The sequence below is a fragment of the Eptatretus burgeri genome, chromosome 3, assembly GCF_056783735.1.
Source record: "Eptatretus burgeri isolate ZD-2024b chromosome 3, Ebu_testis_v1, whole genome shotgun sequence".
NCBI lineage: Eukaryota > Metazoa > Chordata > Myxini > Myxiniformes > Myxinidae > Eptatretus > Eptatretus burgeri.
The window spans coordinates 64,036,943-64,061,222 of NC_140963.1; the positions used below are offsets into that span (position 1 = coordinate 64,036,943).

General features: G+C 43.4%; 1 protein-coding gene across 1 annotated transcript; it reads left to right on the forward strand.

Annotated features, from left to right (window-relative positions):
• The first annotated feature begins 141 nt into the window (after positions 1-141).
• Positions 142-24,243, forward strand: LOC147030070 (uncharacterized). The gene is made up of 12 exons (XM_085872158.1): positions 142-340; positions 2,965-3,039; positions 3,459-3,542; positions 3,813-3,893; positions 4,812-4,845; positions 5,949-6,058; positions 11,266-11,323; positions 11,461-12,023; positions 13,539-14,033; positions 17,547-17,984; positions 19,662-19,968; positions 24,104-24,243. The coding sequence occupies exons 1-12, from the start codon at positions 254-256 to the stop codon at positions 24,241-24,243; spliced, it is 2,472 nt and encodes an 823-aa protein (XP_085728284.1). The 5' UTR covers positions 142-253.
• The last annotated feature ends 37 nt before the right edge of the window (positions 24,244-24,280 follow it).

The following is a 24,280-nucleotide window of genomic DNA, read 5'->3' on the forward strand; positions in this document are numbered from 1 at the left end:
TTAATGTTCAGTATTTTTATTGTAAAATATATTTATGATGTTTATTTTTATCATTTATCGTTCTGAATTAATTCGCCATTGTTACCATTGTTCCCATGGTTCCCCATTGTTCCCATGGTTCCCCATTGTTCCCATGGTTCCCCATTGTTCCCATGGTTCCCCATTGTTGCCATTTTTCCCATGGTTCCCCATTGTTCCCAACGTCCCCCAATTTGAACCCACGACGCTGATCCCTCATTTGTTCGTGAGAATCATGAAGTGTGGACGAGTTTTTCTCGTGCTCCTCACCGTCATTCACCTCATTTACTCCATTTATCACCGACACACGATCTCCACAAGGGTGAGTAATAGTAAACGGTGAGTTTGTTGATGTAATTACCGGGACCTTTGTCCATGTTTGTTGTTCGGTTCGGTGTTGTGGGTTAATTTATGTGTTGTTGATGTAACGGAGCCTTGATGGGCCAAGTGTCCTCTTCCCCGTCCACGTTCCGTGTGGATCCTTGTAATGAAGTGGAGGAGGACGAGGATCAACGTTCGTTTCACTTTTACACAAAAACTGAACTCTTCCAACACTCCCTGGGGGGAAGGACAAGGAGGGTCGTTTGGTCCGTCGTTTATACACCGCATCACCGACGGTCCTTTGGTCCTGTGGACCACACATCACCGACGTGGTGCTCGTTGAGTGTTTGTAGGTAGAACAGTTCATGGTGATGGTATTTGGGGCCTGTTCACGTCACGGGGTCAATTAACCCGATGGGGTCAGATCGGGATTATGAACCTGTCACAACCAAACAAAGGGAAATGGGCAGAGATTGGGAGAGAGAGAGGAATGGGAAGGATGTTCGTGATGTGGTGAAGAACATGGAGAATGGGAAACAAAATGGACACCGTGTGATGCCCACGGACACCGTGTAATCCCCACGGACACCGTGTAATCCCCACGGACACCGTGTAATCCCCACGGACACCGTGTAATCCCCACGGACACCGTGAAATCCCCACGGACACCGTGTGATCCCCACGGACACCGTGAAATCCCCACGGACACCGTGTAATCCCCACGGACACCGTGACATCCCCACGGACACCGTGTAATCCCCACGGACACCGTGAAATCCCCACGGACACCGTGAAATCCCCACGGACACCGTGTGATCCCCACGGACACCGTGTAATCCCCACGGACACCGTGTAATCCCCACGGACACCGTGAAATCCCCACGGACACCGTGTGATCCCCACGGACACAGTGTGATCCTCGTCGACCTCTTTATTTGGAGCCATTTACTCGTGTTGGTTAGTTTGGGTTTAAATCATGTTGACTGGTGTGGGTTAGTTTGGGTTGAAATAATGTTAACTGGTGAAGGTTTGTTTGGGTTTAAATCATGTCGACTGGTGAAACTTCGTTTGGGTTTAAATAATGTTGACTGGTGAAAGTTAGTTTGGGTTCAAATCATGTTGACTGTTCTATGTTAGTTTCGGTTTTAATCATGTTGACTGTTCTATGTTAGTTTGGGTTTAAATAACGTTGACTGGTGAAGGTTAGTTTGGGTTTAAATCATGTTGACTGGTGTAAGCAAGTTTGCGTTTAAATCATGTTGACTGGTGTTGCTTAGTTTGGGTTTAAATCATGTTGACTGGTGTGGGTTAGTTTGGGTTGAAATAATGTTAACTGGTGAAGGTTAGTTTGGGTTTAAATCATGTTGACTGGTGTAAGTTCGTTTGGGTTTAAATAATGTTGACTGGTGAAACTTCGTTTGGGTTTAAATAATGTTGACTGGTGAAAGTTAGTTTGGGTTCAAATCATGTTGACTGTTCTATGTTAGTTTCGGTTTTAATCATGTTGACTGTTCTATGTTAGTTTGGGTTTAAATAACGTTGACTGGTGAAGGTTAGTTTGGGTTTAAATCATGTTGACTGTTGTAAGCAAGTTTGCGTTTAAATCATGTTGACTGGTGTCAGCTAGTTTGCGTTTAAATCATGTTGACTGGTGTGGGTTAGTTTGGGTTTAAATAATGTTGACTGGTGTAGGTTAGTTTGGGTTTAAACCATGTTGACTGGTGCAGGTTAGTTTGGGTTTAAATAATGTTGAATGGTGTAAGTTAGTTTGGGTTTAAATCATGTTGACTGGTGTAAGTTAGTTTGGCTTTAAATTGTATTGACTGGTGCAGGTTAGTTTGGGTTTAAATCATATTGACTGGTGTGGGTTAGTTTTTAGTTTAAATAATGTTAACTGGTGTAGGTTAGTTTGGGTTTAAATCATGTTGACTGTTCTATGTTTGTTGAGGTTTAAATCATGTTGACTGTTCTATGTTAGTTTGGGTTTAAATTACGTTGACTGGTGAAGGTTAGTTTGGGTTTAAATCATGTTGACTGGTGTAAGCTAGTTTTGGTTTAAATAATGTTGACTGGTGAAAGTTAGTTTGGGTTTAAATCATGTTGACTGTTCTATGTTCTTTGAGGTTTAAATCATGTTGACTGTTCTATGTTAGTTTGGGTTTAAATAATGTTGACTGGTGAAGGTTAGTTTGCGTTTAAATCATGTTGACTGGTGGAGATTAGCTTGGGTTTCAATCATGCTGACTGGTGAAAGCAAGTTTGGGTTTCAATCATGTTTACTGGTGTAAGTTAGTTTGGATTTAAATCATGTTCACTGGTGCAAGTTAGTTTGGGTTTAAATAATGTTGACTGGTGTAGGTTAGTTTGGGTTTAAAAAATGTTGACTGGTGCAGGTTAGTTTGGGTTTAAATCATGTTGACTGGTGTAAGTTAGTTTGGATTTAAATCATGTTGACTGGTGTAAGTTAGTTTTGGTTTAAATCATGTTGAGTGGTGTGTGGATTTAAATCTGTTGACTGCTCTAAGTTAGTTTGGGTTTAAATCACGTTGACTGATGTTGGTTTAGGTTGGGTTTACATCACGTTGACCAGTGTTGGTAATTCCCTTCTCCTTGTGTGTCCTGCAGGATCTCTGGGAAGTTTCTGTGAAGCTTTTCCAAACAATCTTGAAGAACCTTCCGATCCCCCTTCATTATATTCAGGTATGGCAGCGATCATTCCTCCACAAACTCACCTTCCTGAGGGCTGTGGGTCAGGTAGTTAAATGTTCCCACCTACGGTCAGTTTGTTGGGATCCCAGGTTCAAATCCCTGATGTGGGATTGTCACCAAACATTTCCCATCCCTTCCCTGTCGGTGCAAACCGGTCGATACAATCAGCGAGGGGATGATCAGTTTACCTTTGCTGGTGTGGTTCATACATCCTGCCAGTCCACACGTGTGGTTGATTCCAATAAATTACCACTCACCCAGTTGAACCCAGAACAGCACGAATCTCATGCTGAACGAACATCGACAAAATACTTCCCTGAGTGCAGCTCACCCTGAACACACTCATCACAGTTTCAGTGGAATATCTTTGATTCATTCTCTATTCTTGTTTTCTTGTTTCCATCACACAGCAAGCCATTCCTCGGGAACCTCAAGGGACTTTCCAGTCTTTGTGGAATAATCTTTCTAAAATTCTTCCATCCTTCTTGCTGAAGGTAAGATCACACAAACCACTCCAGAATTGTACACTTTCATCCCAGAAGATATAAATGTACACCAGGACAGACACTCACAGCCACCCAAGCAGGCCAGAACAACGACATACACAACCACATATCACTCACAAAACCACAAACACAACCACCCCCCCCCCCACCTTCATCACACGTCACAATCGTTGAGGGACAACTGATCATTTGTCCCCATTTCGGTGAAACAACTTTAACTAATTCCCAATTCTTCTTGTTCTTGTGTCCCTCACACAGAAACCTGACCCTCAGAAACCTCGAGGGATTTTTCACTCTTTCTGCACAAAAATTTCAAATGGTCTTCCGACCTTTCTGAAGGTATGATCGCACACCCACTCGACAAATACACACACCTTCATCCCACGGGACGTTAAACCACGCAAGGCTTTGTTTTACAGAGTTTTGTGTTTTTATAAAAAGGAGTAATTTATTAAATAGTTATTTCCTCATTGGTGGTGGAACAGTTAGTTCATTATTACTAGGGTTGGGCATACAACCATACTTTTTTTTAAAGGAGTGTTTTTTATGGCCAAATTTCACGCTGATCACGAATCCATTGCACTTTTTGACATCGGATGATGTGTTAGGTTGGTAAAATGCAAAAATTCAAAATGGCCACCAAATTTACCCACTTTTCAGGTAAAATTTGATAATTGGTGCTTACTAGGGCATGTAATATTAGGGTTGGGCACACATCGACTTTTTCTCTGTTGTCCCGTTGAAATGAGTGTTTTTTATGGCCGTTTTTCACGCTGATCACGAATCCGTTGAAACTTGACCAAGGATGATGTCTTACTCAGACAAATCATTACAAATCCTCCTAAGACATCATACGAGGTCAAAAGTTTCAACGGATTCGTGATCAGCGTGAAATTGGGCCATAAAAAAACACTCCTTTTAACGGGACAACAGAGAAAAAGTCGATGTGTGCCCAACCCTAATATTACCCGGATTAACACCGTTGGGATAGTCTATCTTGTATTTCCCCTCGTCCCTCCCTCCCCCCATGCCATTGTATGTTCATCAATTACATGTTCTGTTATTTCCTCGATTCACTTCCCGATTTAATTAATTACATCTCGTGGAATGATGCACAAGGACTCGAGTGCTCGTGTGTAAATTAACGAGAGTTATTTGAATTTTTTATTCTTGTTTTGTTGGACTTGGGTTGAACTTGAAGATCTGTGAGTGAAAACCTTGCACAGTTTAACATTTTTGATTTTTGTGTTCTTGCAGTTCCTGAAAGGTGAAACTTCATTTTCAAAAGAACGTAAGTGACTCTTCATCATCCAATCGATTTGTCTTGTTTAGTTATCAATAACTTGATGATTTCTCGATATGTCACAGTCGTGATAATGTCCAAGCAACACGGATCATCCTCTGTTGTACAAGTTCCGTGTAAAACAGATCAAATGTGGCTCCCAGGATTTAATAATTGAAAAGGATCCATCACTAATGATGAGATCCGAGTGGGTGTGGAGAGAGTGAAGATTGAGTGAGGAAAATGGAGGGAAGTTAACAGAGGGGATTATCTACTCTGATCACGTCACACTCATCAACTTTATTAACGACACACACATCCACTATGTTAACGTCACACTCATCTACTATGTTCACGACACACACATCCACTATGTTAACATCACACTCATCTCCTATGTTCACGTCACACTCATCCACTATGTTCACATCACACTCATCAACTCTGTTAATGTCACACTCGTCTACTATGTTAATGTCACACTTATCTACTATGTTCACGTCACACTCATCTACTCTGTTATCGTCACACTCATCAACGATATTCATGTCACACTCATCTCCTATATTCACGTCACACTCATCTACTATGTTAACGTCACACTCATCTACTCTGTTAACGTCACACTAATCTACTATGTTCACATCACACTCATCTCCTATATTCACATCACACTCATCTACTATATTCACGTCACACTCATCTACTATGTTCACGTCATACTCATCCACTATGTTAACGTTACACTGAACTACTATCTTAACGTCACACTCATCTACTATATTCACGTCACACTCATCTACTATGTTAACGTCACACTCATCTACTATATTCACATCACACTCATCTACTATGTTCACGTCACACTAATCTACTATGTTCACGTCACAATCATCAACTCTGTTAACTTCACACTCATCTACTATGTTAACATCATTCTTATCTATTCTGTTAACATCACACTCATCGACTCTTTTTTGATATCACTCTTCTCGACTCTGTTAACATCACAATCATCGACTGTGTTAATATCACACTTTTCTAGTGTTATCAAAAGATCCCCAAATTTCGCTTGTTAACCTCCTCTTGTTTTTGTTTGTTTGTCTGCACAGGGCTAACCTCATTACAGATTTTATGGAGTGAAACCGACGTTCTAAACATCTTCCTCGTGAGCTCCATCATCTCAGCTCTTTTGACCTGGATCTTAAAAAATCTGATTGAGGTAAGGGTGTGTGTGTGTGTTTGTGTGTGTGTGTGTGTGTATGTGTGTGTGTGTGTATGTGTGTGTGTGTTTGTTTGTGTGTGTGTGTGCCTGTTTTGGAAAGCCCTTTATCACCACTAACTGACTCATTGGAATAAATTCTCACTTTACAAGACTGTCCAGAAATGTCTCGAAATAAAATGAATAAAACCAAATACAAAATTCAGCTCACGTTGTTTCACTCCAGCTCAGTGTCACGTGACTAAATATAATGGCCTGTCTGCAGTGGATCACCATTCCAAAGGTATATCATGGGGTCTGGAATTGAACCCAGAACAGACTTGGAATTGTTATATCTCAAGCATTTGATTACACAATCATTACAAATCGAAATTCAATTAAAGTATCAAGAAGTAAAGATGTAAATTTAACATGATGATCATTCAAAGAACGTGACAATCACGGTTGATTTTCAATGTTGGTTGAGAAGATTTTACATTTTAAAACAAAATAAATATGGACTACGCTGTGTTATCAAACATGTGAACCTCTTTCTGAACTCGCTCACCCACCGACTGGCTCACCCACCAACTGGCTCACCCACCTCTGGCTCACCCACCAACTGGCTCACCCAACGACTGGTTCTCTCACCGACTGGCTCGCTCACCGACTGGCTCGCTCACAGACTGGCTCGCTCACCGACTGGCTCGGTCACCGACTGGCTCACCCACAGACTGGCTTGCTCACCGACTGGTTCTCTCACCGACTGGCTCGGTCACCGACTGGCTCACCCACAGACTGGCTCGCTCACCGACTGGCTCGGTCACCAACTGGCTCGCTCAGCGACTGGCTCGCCCACCGACTGGTTCACCACCAGGGATGGAACTTGCATCGTTTATTTTTTCAACTTGCAAAGTGCTGTTCACATTGAGTCATAAACTGTTATAAAGGCTTAGAACTCTTTCTAACACTATTTTTACACCGCCATCTTGCCAAGTCCATCATCCCGTTCCTTGCATCTGGCATTCAGCATGTCGCCTCGGGGCATCAAATCGTCAGATTTATAGGTTATGGTATTCAACTGTCGTCAGCGAAGTGACGGGACGGGTTGTGTGGTGGATGTCGGGATGACGTGCACATCCATGGAGGCCAAGCTTAGCAGAAGATGTAAGGCTGTCATGACGTTCCAGATGTAACACCATAATGATATCACAGCAAAAAGAGCAGGTTACACAGAGGGATTGACGGATGCAGAAATCCAGCTTCTTTAACATATAGGTAACTAGCACAGCCCCGCATAACCTCGATGATAAAAGTCCTCCTTCAAGAGAATGCCACATAGTTAATTGGGTGGTATATAGGCAACAGATTGCTGCCTCAATTTCTCACAGGAAAATAAAACAAACCAGGCACAACAAATCCCACCCATTTCAGGCATAAAGTTATTTTGGGGATCAAATTTAAATTTGATACATCCTTAACCTGAATGTTGATTAGAAGGAATAGAATAAGGAATATTTTAGTCTTAGTTTGAAGTCAATTAAACCATTTTTGACGAAGCTATGACCGTAAAATGATTTTGACCTTTAAGGCCATGTAAGGTGAAAGGTCATGGTGTCAAATGAAAGCCAATAAAGGACTTGATATATGTCTTCCATAGTAAACACGCATATTTCTAACCTTTTTTGATAAATAATGGAAAATATGTAATTTGGACTGATGACCATGACCCCCAAAACTTAGGACTCCACCGATCTTCACAAATATGCATTTTTCACTGTAGGAATGGGTAGGATTATAAATGACAAATAGAATAAGGTTCACTATAAGCTTAGTTTGAAGTAAATCAGATCATTTTTGACGAAGTTATGAGCGAAAAACGATTTTGATCTTTTCGTGACCTTGACCTTGACCTTTGATCCAATTGGACCCAAAAGTTAATGGGGTCGTCCAATCTTCATTGCCCACCTGTGGATTAAATTTGATCGTGTTTGCAAAAGCCGTTTTGCTGTAAAGTTGCTGATAGACAGACAGACAAACAAACAAGCAGTCATAGACTGGTACTTACGAAATCGTCAACTTGACCTCTGACCTTGTCTCATAAAAGCTGTCTCTAGAGAAGGTAGCGACGCAAACCAGAAGTTTATATGATGATTCTGTACCAAACCATCAAAAATCAAATCTTTGACCTCACTGTGAGCTTGACCTTTGAGCGATTTTGACCAAAATCTAATCAGCGCTCGCCATCACCCTCCTGAATCATGTGGTGTAATTTGACATTGGTAGCTTCTTCCAGCTCGAGTTACCACGGATTAACGGAACGTAAAGGTCACACTCGATGGCCCCCCCAACTCGAAAGGACGCTGGGGCGAGCGCGATGACATCAGCGCACACACGCAAAACCTTTACATGACTCAACGACGCGTCTGCTCGAGCGCCCTGTGCCACGTGACGAGCCGTGACGCGGCGGGTGAAATATTTTTATACAATCTCAAAACATCTCCAAAACATCCGATTTTTACCAGAATTTTGACAACTGAGTGTTAAGCGTCCTAAGCGATCGCGAAAACAGAAGACAAAATTAAAATCGAAGTTAAAACGAACTCGAAGCAAGCAAAAAATCGACCGAAGCAAAAACACTGCAGTTCTGAAGATTTAAAGTCGAAGTCGACTGAAGCAAAAATACTCCATTTCTCCAGAGGAATTTATGGAATTATTTAATATTATTTTATCAAAGTCAAGGCCATCTCCACTCATGGCTCACAGACTTCCTTTCCTGTCGCAGTCAACGTGTGCCCCTAAATGGAGTTCTTTCATCCCCCCTTCCTGTCCAGGCTGGAGTTCCTCAAGGTAGCGTTCTGGACCCTGTTCTTTTTCTGGTTTTCATCAGTGGTCTCTCCGACTCTCTGGAAAATCCTCCATATCTCTTTGCTGATGACTCCACCCTCAGCCGTAGCATAGGTCATCCCTCAGACCGGCAAGCAGCAGCTTGTTCGCTCACTGCAGATCTGGATAAAATCACAAACTGGTCCAACACGTGGAACATGTCTTTCAATCCGGACAAATCTCACACTCTCACAATGTCTCTTCGAAAGGACCGTTTAGAACCCCCACCCCCCATCCAATTTCTCAACAATCCTCTGGAAGAAGTCCTTTCTTTCAAGCTTCTGGGTCTCACTATCTGCCATGACCTTTCCTGGGAAAGCCACGTTTCAAACCTCGCCTCCAAAGCCAGTCGCCGACTAGGAATCCTCCATCGTGCAAGGTCCTTCTTCGGCCCACCTGAGCTCCAGACCACTTACAAAGTTTTGTCCGCAGCCTGATGGAGTACTGCTCTCCCCTCTGGGCTGGTGCTACTGCCTCTCACCTTTCTCGGCTTCACGCTGTAGAAACCAAGGCATTTCGGATCATTGGCATCTCCCGCAATGAGGCTGAGTCTTTGGACCTCTCACTCAATCACCACAGGTTGGTCGGTGGTCTTTCTGTCTTCTACCGTCTCCTCTCCAGCCTCGCCCCCCCTGCTCTCTCTGCAATTTGTCCCCACCACATTTCTGCAGGGCGCTCAAGGTCCGCCAACAACCCCTTCTGGTAGAACTACCAAAATCACGAATCACTGCTCACGTTCCCTCTTTCATTCCTCTTTTTTCCCGCCTTTGAATAAACTCCCTCGCTCTATTCATTCCCATTCTTCCCTCCAGGCCTTCAAAACAGCTGTTCACCACCACCTCTTATCATCCCCCATCCAAATCCTCGATCTTTTCTACCCCGATAATGCACCTAAGCCCCCCTCCTTCAAATTCCCTCCTTTCGTTCCTGAAAGTCCCTGTAATGTCAATCTTATATTCCCCATGCTCCCCGTCCCATCCCTCTCCCTTCCACAGATCTCCAAATGTCTCTGTTCCCACTATTTTGTCCTTCCCACTCCCTCCCCTCTTGTCTCATGCCCCCCTTGATGTGCGTTGTGTGTTCGCTCTCATACGAGCCTCGACAAAGTAGACAAAAAAAATACTGTGGATGTGTCGATATAATACATTGTGGTTATATAGCTCGGTAAGATTCCAATTACAATGGACACTGTGGATGTGTCTATATAATACATTGTGGTTATATAGCTCGGATAGATTCCAATTACAATGGACACTGTGGATGTGTCTATATAATACATTGTGGTTATATAGCTCGGTTAGATTCCAATTACAATGGACACTGTGGATGTGTCTACATAATACATAGTGGTTATATTGCTCGGATAGATTCCAATTACAATGGACACTGTGGATGTGTATACATAATACATCGTGGTTATATAGCTCGGTTAGATTCCAATTACAATGGACACTGTGGATGTGTCTATATAATACATTGTGGTTATACAGCTCGGTTAGATTCCAATTACAATGGACACTGTGGATGTGTCTATATAATACATTGTGGTTATACAGCTCGGTTAGATTCCAATTACAATGGACACTGTGGATGTGTCTATATAATACATAGTGGTTATATAGCTCGGTTAGATTCCAATTACAATGGACACTGTGGATGTGTCTATATAATACATAGTGGTTATATAGCTCGGTTAGATTCCAATTACAATGGACACTGTGCATGTGTCTATATTATACATTGTGGTTATACAGCTCGGATAGATTCCAATTACATTGGCACATAGGCTGTCACCAGATGCCTGAAGCCTAAGGACTGAAGACTGAGGGCTCTACATAGTGTGGCCTTCATGTTGTGTGGAGTTCACACGGCACGGTGATGCAGAATGGCTCCAACCTTTCGATACTTGATGATCCTTGAAACAGTCGCTTTGGTTATTTCACATTGAAGGGAAAACTTATCGAGAGGGCATGGCGATTGTGAACGATGACAGCTCCGACGGCATATTTGGCTTGGCATCGGACGAACATGGCAGCCGTATGATTTTACAGGTTACAATTGTGGATGGAGTCCGACCAGCTGTCCAACCAATGGGTGGAAAGTGGAGTTACACACGGGCGGATGGATCGACAGACACACAAGTGTGTTGCTGTAGAGAAAAGCCAACAGGACAAAATGAGTTGCTTGAATACAGAATGGAATGTGGAAACGATGCAAACTGAACAAGTGAAATACCCTTTTCCCTGATTCCTTGTTTAGAATGTGCAGAATTTGATGGAAGTCACAGGAAGTGAGAATCATTGTTTTAAATTGTATTGTTGTTGCTGCTCTGTGTCTTGCAGACATTTCTTGCTTTCAAGAAGATTCGTGAGGACAGGAGATGTTGGCAACAGACCCACAGTAAGTTAAACCTCCTGTAATTGCCTTGGAATTGCATTCACTTTCCATTAATGATAATAATTACATTAATATGTTTAACTCAATAACATGGCCATGGTTCCACTGCCCCACCCCACACCCTCAACTCTCCCAAACAGACTGGCATTGCTTGTTGAATCAACGACAGCATATTCAAGCATGGCACAAAAACAAACGGAATGTTATGCTGTGCCATTGTTCCTGCCGACACGGAAGACGTCATGAGCAGCAGAACAAGGGAACCCTGAACGACACGGCAAGCACACTGTCTCTTGGGCAATCCCAGTTGCAGAATGACCTCAACAACGGATATTATCACTGGTCTGACAAGATCTTGAACCATCGAGTATCACCGGTATCTCCATACAGATTGGTGAACCATTTGCAGCAAGGAAATGCTCGAGCATTAATAAAGAAAAAGAATGCAAATATTCAATTCAAAATGAAGGAATCGCTGAAAAACCCTCATTCCAAATTCAACAGCCACGTTGGGCTGATAAATGCTGTCATCCCAATCATGGTTTACCACGGGACCGACGACTCGTGTGGAACAGGGATGAAGAAGAGAGTCTTGCCAGGTTCCGTAAACAATGGTGAAGTCGGTGCTATTCGAGCATCATACAAGGACCACGTCATCGGGAATGAGTTCCAAAAACAGCACGAAAGTGACACAATTATTCAGGTAAGAGCACCACTTTATGCATTTTCTGTTCAACAACCCTCGAGATATGAAATGGATAGAAATACACCAGGTTTACATTTTGGGATGGTTTGTTCTTACAACATGGATCAGCAAGTTTGGTGATAAGTTTGAGCCATACGTAATTGTGATTTGTCCATTGTGTACGACTGTCCATGGAATTCAGGAAAAAGTCCATTGATGTCTTCATCTTCTCACTTCCTGCTTCACATGATTGAGTGCAAGCTTCATGATCATGAGGTCAAGCTTGCATCATCGTGGGTCCCTGATATCCTTGTTTTGTGCAAGTTGACAACAATGCACTCATTGTGTACTCGAAGAACCTCAGATGGTATAGTGGATGTGTACAAAGAAAATGGATAGACAGACTTGGACAGAAGAAATATTCAGGCAGATTGGCAAATTGAACTGGGATTTGAAACTCGATTGGTGTGATGGCTGGAGCGTCCGCACCGAGTCTGAGAGGTCGGCTGTTGAAACCCCAGCCGAGTGAAACCACAGATTTAAAAATGGTGTGTGCTGCTTCCTCGCTTGGCATTCAGCATTTACAAGGACAGAACATGGGCAAGCCCCAAAGGTTGGCATCGATGGGGAGGAGGAAATTCCTCTGTGGGAAATGCCCTGCTGAGTGTGAGATGTCGAAAAATTCAAAAATTATTCTAACTGTCACTCACAATGACAATATTTCCCATGAGTGGGGAAAAAATCATTTCAGATGAGTCGACAATCACCTGGTGTTGCCATTTCACATCCAAAGATAGTCATTCACCTGAAATGTCCAAAGTACCTCATCAATTTGTGGACAGTGCAAATACTGCTGCCCAGACAGCAACAACTACACTCAAGATCGCAAGCAGTGTAACCTGGTGTCAAGGAACCTCCAAACAGAGGAGACCACTCGCGACACTGTCAAGGCAGGATTTTGTCATTTGTTTCGAGTATCAGCGATGATTATATTTTGGTGAAGATCGGGATGCGATAATTTTTTGATTGATTCCTCACAAGTGAGTGATCGGGCTAAAAACGATACATAGTACGACATCTCAAAACGTTGTGGACGGAGTCAGACAAAACTTGGTGGATGAGGTGAGGAGGTGACAAGAACAAGCCGATTAGATTGTGGAAGTTATGGATCGAGATCCGACCTATCAGTGGGATATAAAACATAAACTGTTCCACCTGGCGTATGTCTGGGGTCTCCCGACTACTGTTCGAGTTGTTTTTGCTTTTCGTTGTTGCTCAAACCTCAATAAAAGAATAATTCCTGGAATCCAATCATGTGTTGGGCAGGAAGGAGTGGCACTCAGATAATTAAAAAAACCCATGCATAATTATTTTCACCAATTGTCGATACATGTGTTGTGAATGGCTACAAGATATATTAACTTAACCATAAACTGATAACCATCTCCAACCGATGTGAATCTGGACTCTCATCCACTGTGACTGGTTGAATGAACCTTCTCCCATCATTGTAATTTGACCTTTTTTCTGCAGGCAAACGACCGTGGTTACCAAACGAGGAAGCATCTGAAGAACCTCTGTGATGGAAATGACATGGTTTCTTTTCAGTCCGAATCAACAGGAAACAAATTTACAAACCAGGTGCATTCCTCACAATCAAGTTCTCCGAGCTATCAGGGACATTCCACCAGGACGAGTTCTCTCAGTCCATGTACAAGTCCCAAATGTGATCGAGACTCAGCTCTTGAGCACCAGCGACGAGTGCAGATGGGAAAAGTAATTCAACCTCGTGTTGGTCATGATGGTGGCACCACATCACGTGATTTAAGTCTAAACATCACCAAGAAAACATCTCCACGTCATGTTGATGTGGTGTTTTCCCATTGGCTTGAGACAAGTGGGATGAATAGTCACTTCCTTGGTGACCCTGCCACGGAAGGGGCAGTCATCACCATCCAATCAGGATACAGAGGATATCGAGCCAGGAAGGATTTGAAAACAAAGCATCAAAGTGCGACATCCATCCAGGTAAGAAACAACATTTTAAACAATGTCGAAACTATGAAATAATCTGCAGTTCTGAAGATTTAAATTTTGGTTTGACCTCGCTGGTGATCCCACCTGAGTCCATTGTTCATGATTCCTCCAGTTCAATCCCATCAAACACATTAATCTCTCAATATTTACAGGTATCCTTGTAATCTGTGTTATGATAGGAGCCGTGTCTGTCTGTCTGCCTGTTTGTTTGTCTTGTTATAACTTGAGAACGGATTTCAATTAATCGAACTATGGTGGATTCAGGGAACTCCTGGGAAGGTTTGTGATGAAAATTTTTTTTTATGGGTACACGTGGGGAAACTGCAAACAACAACTTGTGACGCAGGTTATCCTCGCACTCCCAAGATTCCTTTTTCTTCCTGCCCTATTGATGATCCATCACAGCAAAGATTGGTATTTTCATCAGCGAAGTGAAGGGTCTTAGATTCTAGTTTGTATAAAAATCGACTCAGAACCTCCAATATTTTCCCCACGCACACAAAGTGAACGGCGAGGTTAAGCAATTGAGAGATTAAGCACTGTCTGTCCTTCTGTCCACAAATGTCAGTTTATGATCGAGGAACAACTTGATTTAAATTCAATGTTAGATTTTGAACATGCTGTAAAATCGACCTGCAGTCCAACAGTACATTGGCTCTGAATCTGTCCTGATCACACATGTGCAGAGAGGAGTGAGAATTTTTTCCTCTTTCTCCCTCTTTGGAAGTGAAACAAAATTGAAAATCATTCCAAACAGGGAACTTGATGGTTTTAAGGATGTCACAAAGGACACAAAAACAATGTAACGTGTTCATTCAGGTGGTGTTAAAGACGCTGAGTCAACAGCGGTAAATTCCTCGAAATTTTTAGATCCTCGTGTAGGATCTCGAAGTCTTACTCACGTTGTTGTTCTTCATCTTCTTCTTATGGACTTTTTTGTTTCACAGCCTACAGTTTTCATCGAAACTTCCTGAAACTTGGCATAGAAATGTAAAAATTCCCTGCGCAGACAGTAACCATCTCCGAATTTGAAAAGTCCTCCCTGAAAAAAGTTATAACGTCAAAATATCTCCACGAATGGAAATCGCCTAAAAAATTATCGACAAAACTAGGCAAGCCTTTTGAATTCTCTTTGCGGGAATTAGCAGGGCATTAGCAGAGATGAATTACCGCACATATGATTCATCACTATGACGTCATATCAATTTTTATGACGTCATTCCTATTTCTTGACATTTTTTGTTTCACAACCCAGAGTTTTCATCGGATCTTCGTGAAACTTGCCATGTCTATGCAGAAAGCCCACACGCAGGCAGTAAACATCTCCGATTTTGGAAATTCTTCCTGGAAAAAAGTTGACGTCATAATATCGCCACGAATGGAAATCGCCCATACCATTATCTCCGAAACTAGGCAAGCTGTTTGAATTTTGTTTGTGGGAATCAAGCCGAGCATGAGCACTGATAATTTATCGCAAACCTGATACATCACAATGATATCATATTCGTTTTCATGACGTCATCATTAAGAGGACGAGAATCTTAGCTCATTTGAGCTTGTTTTTCTTCGACCTTTGAAATCTTTATTTTATTTAAATTTAATGATACTGGTACGTGCCTGTACGTGCGTGGCCGGACATGCAATGAAAAATAAATAAAATCTTTCAAACCGCGAGCCAGAAGAAACAACCACACAGGCCATTCCTTCGCTCTCGCGTGCCCGTACGTGCGTGGCCGTACGTGCAAACCCCCCCAAAAAACAACAACAAAAAACTTTCAAATAACCACACAGGCCGTTCCTTCGCTCTCGTTCCTTTTCCGAAATGACGACTGGATTGGGTGTTTATCCATAAATGCGCATGAGAAATCAGGAAATTATGAGAACACATTAAGTCATCACTATCCGGAAGTGGTGCGTGCCCGTACGGAATGTTCACATGCATTCCACGAATTATCGCTTGCATTGAAGTTACAACTGCTGTGATACTTACACACACAGAGTTAAATAAAATCCAACTTGAAATCAAGTTTACCTCCATGTCTTTACTTGCCATGATATTTGCTGCCATTGACCATTGCCGCTCCGACACCACGGTAACTAAGGCACTGATCCCCATCGTAACCGGCACGGCACGTGACGTCATCGTCGGCCGGCCACGCACCGGCCTACGCAGCCACGTGTCTTATCATTGGTGTGGTAAATAAATGGCCATAACTCGGGAAGCACTTGTCCGATTAATATCAAACCTTGAAAAGGCACATACTCGGGTCCTCAGCAATATACCTGGCAAGTTTGAATTAGATCAGACCAGTGGTTGTCGAGAAACAGCGGTCACACACACACACACACACACACACACACACACACACACACACACACACACACACAGACACACACACACACACACACACACACACACACACACACACACACACACACACACACACACACACACACACACACACACATACACACACACATTGCTGGAATTATAGATAGATATTTAAACACTGCAGAACACAAAATTGCCTTTTTCGCAATTTCAAACCCTTCCTTTGATCAATACCTGGACAAAATATGAGGGCATTGTACATCATCATGACCAATCAATTATGCCGTTTGTTGACCCCGCCCATGTCGTTGTTTCTCAAGCATTGTGGGGTCACGTGTTTTATGATCTCTCTATCTCTATCTCTATCTCTATCTCTCATCATGTTAGGGATGTTTCAATGCTTGCATGTGTCAGCCGTCTCTCTCTCTGATGTCTGGTGTTCCATCTCCTTCGCAGAGCATTGGTTCTGTCAAAGCATTTTCCCAGGATAGACAGCTTTGACGCGAGTGTGTGTACCCTGCGGCTATCCTGCCAGCCATGTCCACTCTCCTGTCCACAAATGATTTTGAGTGAGACGAGTGAGATACCCCTCTCTCCGACTTTCCTCAATGCACATATTTATTGGACCTTTTCCACCTTTCTTGAACATTTCCATTTTAAAAGTTCCTGCTCTACCAATTAACCAAGAAGCCTTCCGTGACATCATAATACACGAGATCACCATTCTGTGAATGATACTCATGTTAATCAGACCAGGAACAAACCAGAATAGTGTTCGGCATTTGAATATGGGGTCTCACTTCATGAGTCCTGGATTCAGATGGGAATTCCAAACAGTTCACTGTTGGTTATAATATCGAAATCTTTCATTTTTCTCCAACATTACTCATATCCCATATTTTTCTTTGTGCTTTTCTTTGTCATCAATCAACTTTTAAAATGAATATCGCTCCTGGAATCAGATTATGTGTATAAAGCTTCGATTGTTGAGAAATATACCCACAATGCCTGTCTTGACACGTGATTGTGAAACCAAGTGCTGTGAATGGCTAAAAAAAAATTTAACTTCGAACTGATAACCATCTCCACGTGATGTGAATCCAAATCCTTCTCCACTGTGTTTGGTTGAATGAAGCTTCTCCCATCATTTAAATTTATCCTTTTCTCTGTAGGCAAACGACTGTGGATACAAAACGAAGAACCATCTGAAAGTTACATTCCAGGTGCACTCTTCTCAATCAAGCTCTCTGAGCTCTCAGGGACATTCCAGCAGGACGAGTTCTCACAGTCCATGTACACGTCCCAAATGTGATCGAGACTCAGCTCTTGAGCACCAGCGACGAGTGCAGATGGGAAAAGTAATTCAACCTCGAGTTGGTCATGATGGTGGCACCACATCACGTGATTTGAGTTTGAGCATCACCAAGAAAACATCTCCACGTCATGTTGATGTGGTGTTTTCCCATTGGCTTGAGACAAGTGGCATGAATAGTCATTTCCTTGGCGACCCTGCCACGGAAGGGGCAGTCATCACCATCCAATCAGGATACAGAGGATATCGAGCCAGGAAGGATTTGAAAACAAAGCATCAAAGTGCCACAACCATCCAGGTAAGAAACAACATTTTAGAAACATCTTAAACATCTCCAAACTATGAAATAATCTGCAGTTCTGAAGATTTAAATTTTGGATTGACCTCGCTGGTGATCCCACCTGAGTCCATTGTTCATGATTCCTCCAATTCAATCCCATGAAACACATTCATCTCTCGATAATTTACAGGTATCCTTGCAATCTGTGTTATGATAGGAGCCGTGTCTGTCTGTCTGTCTGTTTGTTTGTCTTGTGATAACTTGAGAACGGATTTAAATTCATCGAACTACGGTGGATTCATGGAACTCCTGGGAAGGCTTGTGATGAAAACATTGTTTTTTTTAGTGTGGGTACGTGGGCACACGTGAGGAAACTGCAAATGCCAACTTGTGATGCTGGTTATCCCCGCACTCCCAGGATTCCTTTTTGTTCTTGCCCTATTGATGATCCATCACAGCAAAGATTGGTATTTCCATCAGCGAAGTGAATGGTCTTATCTTCTAGTTTGTATAAAAATAGACTCAGGACCTCCGATATTTACCCCACGCACACAAAGCGAACAGTGAGGTTAAGCAATTGAGAGATAAAGCACTGTTTGTCCTTTCCACAAATATCAGTTTATGATCGAGGAACAACTTGATTTAAATTGAATGTTATATTTTGAAAATTAAGTGTAAAATAGACCTGCAGTCCAACAGAAGCTTGGCTCTGAATCCATCCTGATCACACATGTGCAGAGAGGAGTGAGATAATTTTTTTTCCTCTTTCGGTGCTGTGAAAGCATATTCCGAGGAAAAGTATACACTGGTGGTTTGCTATTACATTCACAGCAGAAGTTCGGGCAGGAATTTGGATTTGGCCACGCTACCAGTGATAGTTTAGCTTCTCTTCAGGAAGGACTTTAAGATCCACCAACCAATGCTGGCAGATGGAATTCCTGTTTAACCTCCATCTGAAGGCACACACTTTGATGACTCACCCGACTTGTGAAACACCAGGACAACAGCTTATAGCTCGGCCGAGATTCAAACCCAAGATCGACAGCTTCGACCCGAGTGTGTGTACCCTGCGGCTATCCTGCCAGCCACATACACTCTCCTGTCCACAAATGATTTTGAATGAGGAAGAGTAAGATACTCCTCTTTCCCACTTTCCTCCATGCACATATATTTTTGTCCTTTTCCGCCTTTCTTGACCATTAACCAAGAAGCCTTCCGTGACATAATAACACACCAGATTACCATTCTGTGAATGATACTCATGTTAATCAGACCAGGAACAAACCAGAATAGTGTACGGGATTTGAATATGGGTTTCTCACTTCATGAGTCTTGGGTTCAGATGGGAATTCCAAACAGGTCACTGTTGGTTATAATACAGAAATCTTTCATTCTTCTCTGACATTACTCACGTCCCATATTTTACTTTGTGCTTTTCCTTATCATTAATCAACTTTCAAAATGAAATAGCTCCTGGAATCAGATCATGTGTATAAAACTTAGGTTGTTGAGAAATAGACCCACAATGCCTGTCTTGTCACGTGATTGTGGAACCATGTGCTGTGATTGGCTGAAAAAATATTTATCTACTCGCTGATAACCATCTCCACGTATGATGTTCATCCAAATCCTTCTCCGCTATGATTGGTTGAATGAAGCTTCTCCCACCATTTTAATTTATCCTTTTCTCTGCAGGCAAACGACTGTGGATACAAAACGAGGAACCATCCGAAAGTTACAAACCAGGTGCACTCTTCTCAATCAAGCTCTCTGAGCTCTCAGGGACATTCCAGCAGGACGAGTTCTCACAGTCCATGTATAAGTTCCAAATGTGATCGAGACTCAGCTCTTGAGGACCAGCGACGAGTGCAGATGGAAAAAGTTTTTCAACCTCGAGTGGGACATGATGGTAGCACCACATCAAGTGATTTGAGTTTGAACATCACCAAGAAAACATCTCCACGTCATGTTGATGTAGTGTTTTCCCATTGGCTTGAGACAAGTGGGATGAATAGTCACTTCCTTGGTGACCCTGCCACGGAAGGGGCAGTCATCACCATCCAATCAGGATACAGAGGATATCGAGCCAGGAAGGATTTGAAAACAAAGCATCAAAGTGCCACAACCATCCAGGTAAGAAACAACATTTTAGAAACATTTTAAACATCTCCAAACTATGAAATAATCTGCAGTTCTGAAGATTTAAATTTTGGATTGACCTTGCTGGTGATCCCACCTGAGTCCATTGTTCATGATTCCTCCAATTCAATCCCATGAAACACATTAATCTCTCGATAATTTACAGGTATCCTTGTAATCTGTGTTATGATAGGAGCCGTGTCTGTCTGTCTGTTTGTTTGTCTTGTTATAACTTGAGAACGGATTTCAATTCATCGAACTACGGTGGATTCAGGGAAATCCTGGGAAGGTTTGTGATGAAAACATTGTTTTTTTAGTGTGGGTACGTGGGCACACGTGAGGAAACTGCAAATGCCAACTTGTGATGCTGGTTATCCCCGCATTCCCAGGATTCCTTTTTGTTCTTGCCCTATTGATGATCCATCACAGCAAAGATTGGTATTTCCATCAGCGAAGTGAATGGTCTTATATTCCAGTTTGTATAAAAATAGACTCAGGACCTCCGATATTTACCCCACGCACACAAAGCGAACAGCGAGGTTAAGCAATTGAGAGATTAAGCACTGTCTGTCCTTCTGTCCACAAATATCAGTTTATGATCGAGGAACAACTTGCTTTAAATTGAATGTTATATTTTGAAAATTAAGTGTAAAATAGACCTGCAGTCCAACAGTACCTTGGCTCTGAATCCATCCTGATCACACATGTGCAGAGAGGAGTGAGATAAATTTTTTTCCTCTTTCTATCTCTTTGGAAGTGAAACAAAATTGAAAATCATTCCAAACAGGAAACTTGATGGTTTTAAGGATGTCATAAAGGACACAAACAACGATGGAACGTGTTCATTCTGGTGCTGTCAAAGACGCTGAGTCAACAGCGGTAAATTGCTGGAATGTTTTTTTCTTCGACCATTTTAATCTTTACTTTATTTCAATTTCATGATATTGTTGCGAATTCGCGCCCGCCGGCGTGCGAACGGCCACGTAACTCGAATCGCGGCACGTCGCCCACTGGATGGACAATTCTGTCATGATCCTCTCGGACCAACGCCGGGAGCTAGTCATGGGTGGGCCTTTCGGCCTCACTTCGATCGTGCCAATCGGCCCCCCGCGTGGGATAGGGTTGTTCGCCAAACTCGACCTACCTAAGTACCCACGCGGAGGGTAGACCGGGCGATCGCACCTCGCCGCAGGTCGACTCCGGACACGGGCCACTTAAGCGATCCATTCCATACTATCGGGATAACCGAGCGGTGTTATCTTCGGCCTCGACGGTTCCGATTTATTATCGGGCGTATTAAACCCACTACCAACCCTTTACGTGAAGCAAGATGGAGATTCAATTGAAGAAAAGACGAAGCGAAACGGGAAAACAGTTCAACATGATGCACATTTATTCCGCGGCACGGAGAGCACACATATACAATTAAACAGAATGCACATAAAGCAATTGCAACAAAAGAAACACAACAATGCAGATCTTCAACCGACTGCGCGTACACACGGCAAGACTCACACAGTTTTACTTCACCAGACTGGCGCCACACACACACGTTTACACAGGAACAAAAGAAAAGGGCCACCCTCAAAGACAAGGGGGCAGACGAGGCCTGTGGGCCAATATTTGAGCGGGACCTGAAAGAGCGGTCAGGTCCGCGAGAGCGGGTGGATCCTACCCGTGTCTTTGTGATGAGCCGCAAATGTGGCAGCGCGGCGGTGCCCTGACTTCGTGCTCCTTCGCGGGTTTCGTTGGCACTCCTTGGAGTGGGGTGGGAACGCGGCCCCCTTTTCGTACTATCTCAGCGCGGGGGAAAAAGGTGGGGGGGGGGGAAATTATTGCTGCTCGGGGGAAACAGTATAGCTGGCTTGCTTGGGTCCCGTGACGAGCGATTCCACTGCGACCTCGTCGCCGACCGCCGTCTTCCTTGCCTCGGACCCGAGCTCCTCGGTCTCTTCCCCCAATTCTCCTCAGCCAACTGCCGCAAACCACCTGGCCGCCCTCGCCTCCCGACTCCACTCCGCGCTCCAACCCGACTCTGCTCAAACCGACTCTGCCCAGATTCGCCCCGTGCTCGGCGCTTTATAGGCCGGCAGGAGAACCTATATGCAAATTTCCGGATCAGTACGAGCTCGGGGGTGGAGCCACGCTCGCCCATTGGACGGAGGAAAAGGGGGCGTGAATCTCCCCTGATCCTCGAATTTGCATATCTCGATTCCACACAGACGCGCCTGGAGGCGGGGCCAAACCGCCCCGCGCTTGCTGATTGGACGGATCAGAAGTGGGCGTGTAGCATTCCTGATCCGAATTCTCCTCGGAAAGGCCGCATTTTGCACTCGCGGCTCGGCGCGCGTCTTGTACGAGCCCAGGACAGCCCAACGCTCGGTGCTCACAGGTGGTGCGGGAATGGCCGCAGAAGGAGGTGAAGGTGGTGGAGGGTTTATGGTGGTGGTTTATGGCCATGGCGCCGTTTGGAATGGCGGTGATGCGATGTTTGCGGGAGCGAGTTGTGAAGATGAAGATCGTGGCTGTTGGCGTTGTTGTTGTTGTGAAGCGGCGTTGTGGTTGGTGGTTGTTGTGTGATGGCGGTTGAGACGTGGTTGGTTCAAAATAAAGACAGAACAGAAAAACGGCTATCTCAAAGGGTCGCAGCCCGAATGAATCACATTTATTCCCTCTAAAAAACGGGTTTGGGGCTAACTACACATGTACTTTCAGAGATATCTCACCTATGGGACCTGAATGGTGGTTTGTGAATTTCCTCAACCGCAACAATATATTTAAACAATGTAGAACACAAAATCACCTTTTTAGCAATTTCAAACCCTTCCCTTTAACAATACTTGTTCAAAATATGATGGCATTTTGCATCATCATGACCAATCAATTTTGCTGTTTGTTGACCCCGCCCATGTCATTGTTTTTCAAGCATTGTGGGGTCACGTGTTTTATGATCTGTCTCCGTCTCCGTCTCCGTCTCCGTCTCCCTCTCATCGTGTTACGGATGTTTCAATGCTTGCATCTTCAGGCCGTCTCTCTCTGATGTCTGATGTTCCATACTCTTCGCACAGCTTCGGTGCTGTCAAAGCATATTCCGAGGCAAAGTATACACTGGTGGTTTGCTATTACATTCACAGCAGAAGTTCGGGCAGGAATTTGTATTTGGCCACGCTGCCAGTGATAGCTTAGCTTCTCTTCAGGAAGGACTTTAAGATCCACCAACCAATGCTGTCAGATGGAATTCCTGTTTAACCTCCATCTGAAGGCACACACTTTGATGACTCACCCGACTTTTGAAACACCAGGACAACAGCTTATAGCTCGGCCGAGATTCAAACCCAAGATAGACAGCTTCGACCCGAGTGCGTGTACCCTGCGGCCATCCTGCCAGCCACATACACTCTCCTGTCCACAAATGATTTTGAATGAGGAAGAGTAAGATACTCCTCTCTCCTACTTTCCTCCATGTACACATATTTTTGTCCTTTTCCGCCTTTCTTAACCATCAACCAAGAAGCCTTCCGTGACATAATAACACACCAGATCACCATTCTGTGAATGAGACTAATGTTAATCAGACCAGGAACAAACCAGAATAGTGTACGGGATTTGAATATGAGTTTCTCACTTCATGAGTCCTGGGTTCAGATGGGAATTCCAAACAGGTCACTGTTGGTTATAATACAGAAATCTTTCATTTTTCTCTGACATTACTCACGTCCCATATGTTACTTTGTGCTTTTCCTTATCATTAATCAACTTTCAAAATGAAATAGCTCCTAGAATCAGATCATGTGTATAAAGCTTAGATTGTTGAGTCATATCCCCACAATGCCTGTCTTGTCACGTGATTGTGAAACCATGTGCTGTGAATGGCTGAAAAAAAATTTAACTACTCACTGATAACCATCTCCACGTATGTTGTTAATCCAAATCCTTCTCCACTGTGATTGGTTGAATGAAGCTTCTCCCACCATTTTAATTTATCCTTTTCTCTGCAGGCAAACGACTGTGGATACAAAACGAGGAACCATCCGAAAGTTACAAACCAGGTGCACTCTTCTCAATCAAGCTCTCTGAGCTCTCAGGGACATTCCAGCAGGACGAGTTCTCACAGTCCATGTATAAGTTCCAAATGTGATCGAGACTCAGCTCTTGAGGACCAGCGACGAGTGCAG

What these genes read in the sequence shown, in the direction of transcription:
- LOC147030070 (XM_085872158.1), top strand. Translation starts at nt 254, where the DNA reads ATGAAGTGTGGACGAGTTTTTCTCGTGCTCCTCACCGTCATTCACCTC. An exon ending in ATGTTGGCAACAGACCCACA is followed by an intron (nt 11,324 to 11,460) that starts GTAAGTTAAACC and finishes TCTCCCAAACAG; the next exon opens with ACTGGCATTGCTTGTTGAAT. An exon ending in AAAGTGCGACATCCATCCAG is followed by an intron (nt 14,034 to 17,546) that starts GTAAGAAACAAC and finishes TTTTCTCTGTAG; the next exon opens with GCAAACGACTGTGGATACAA.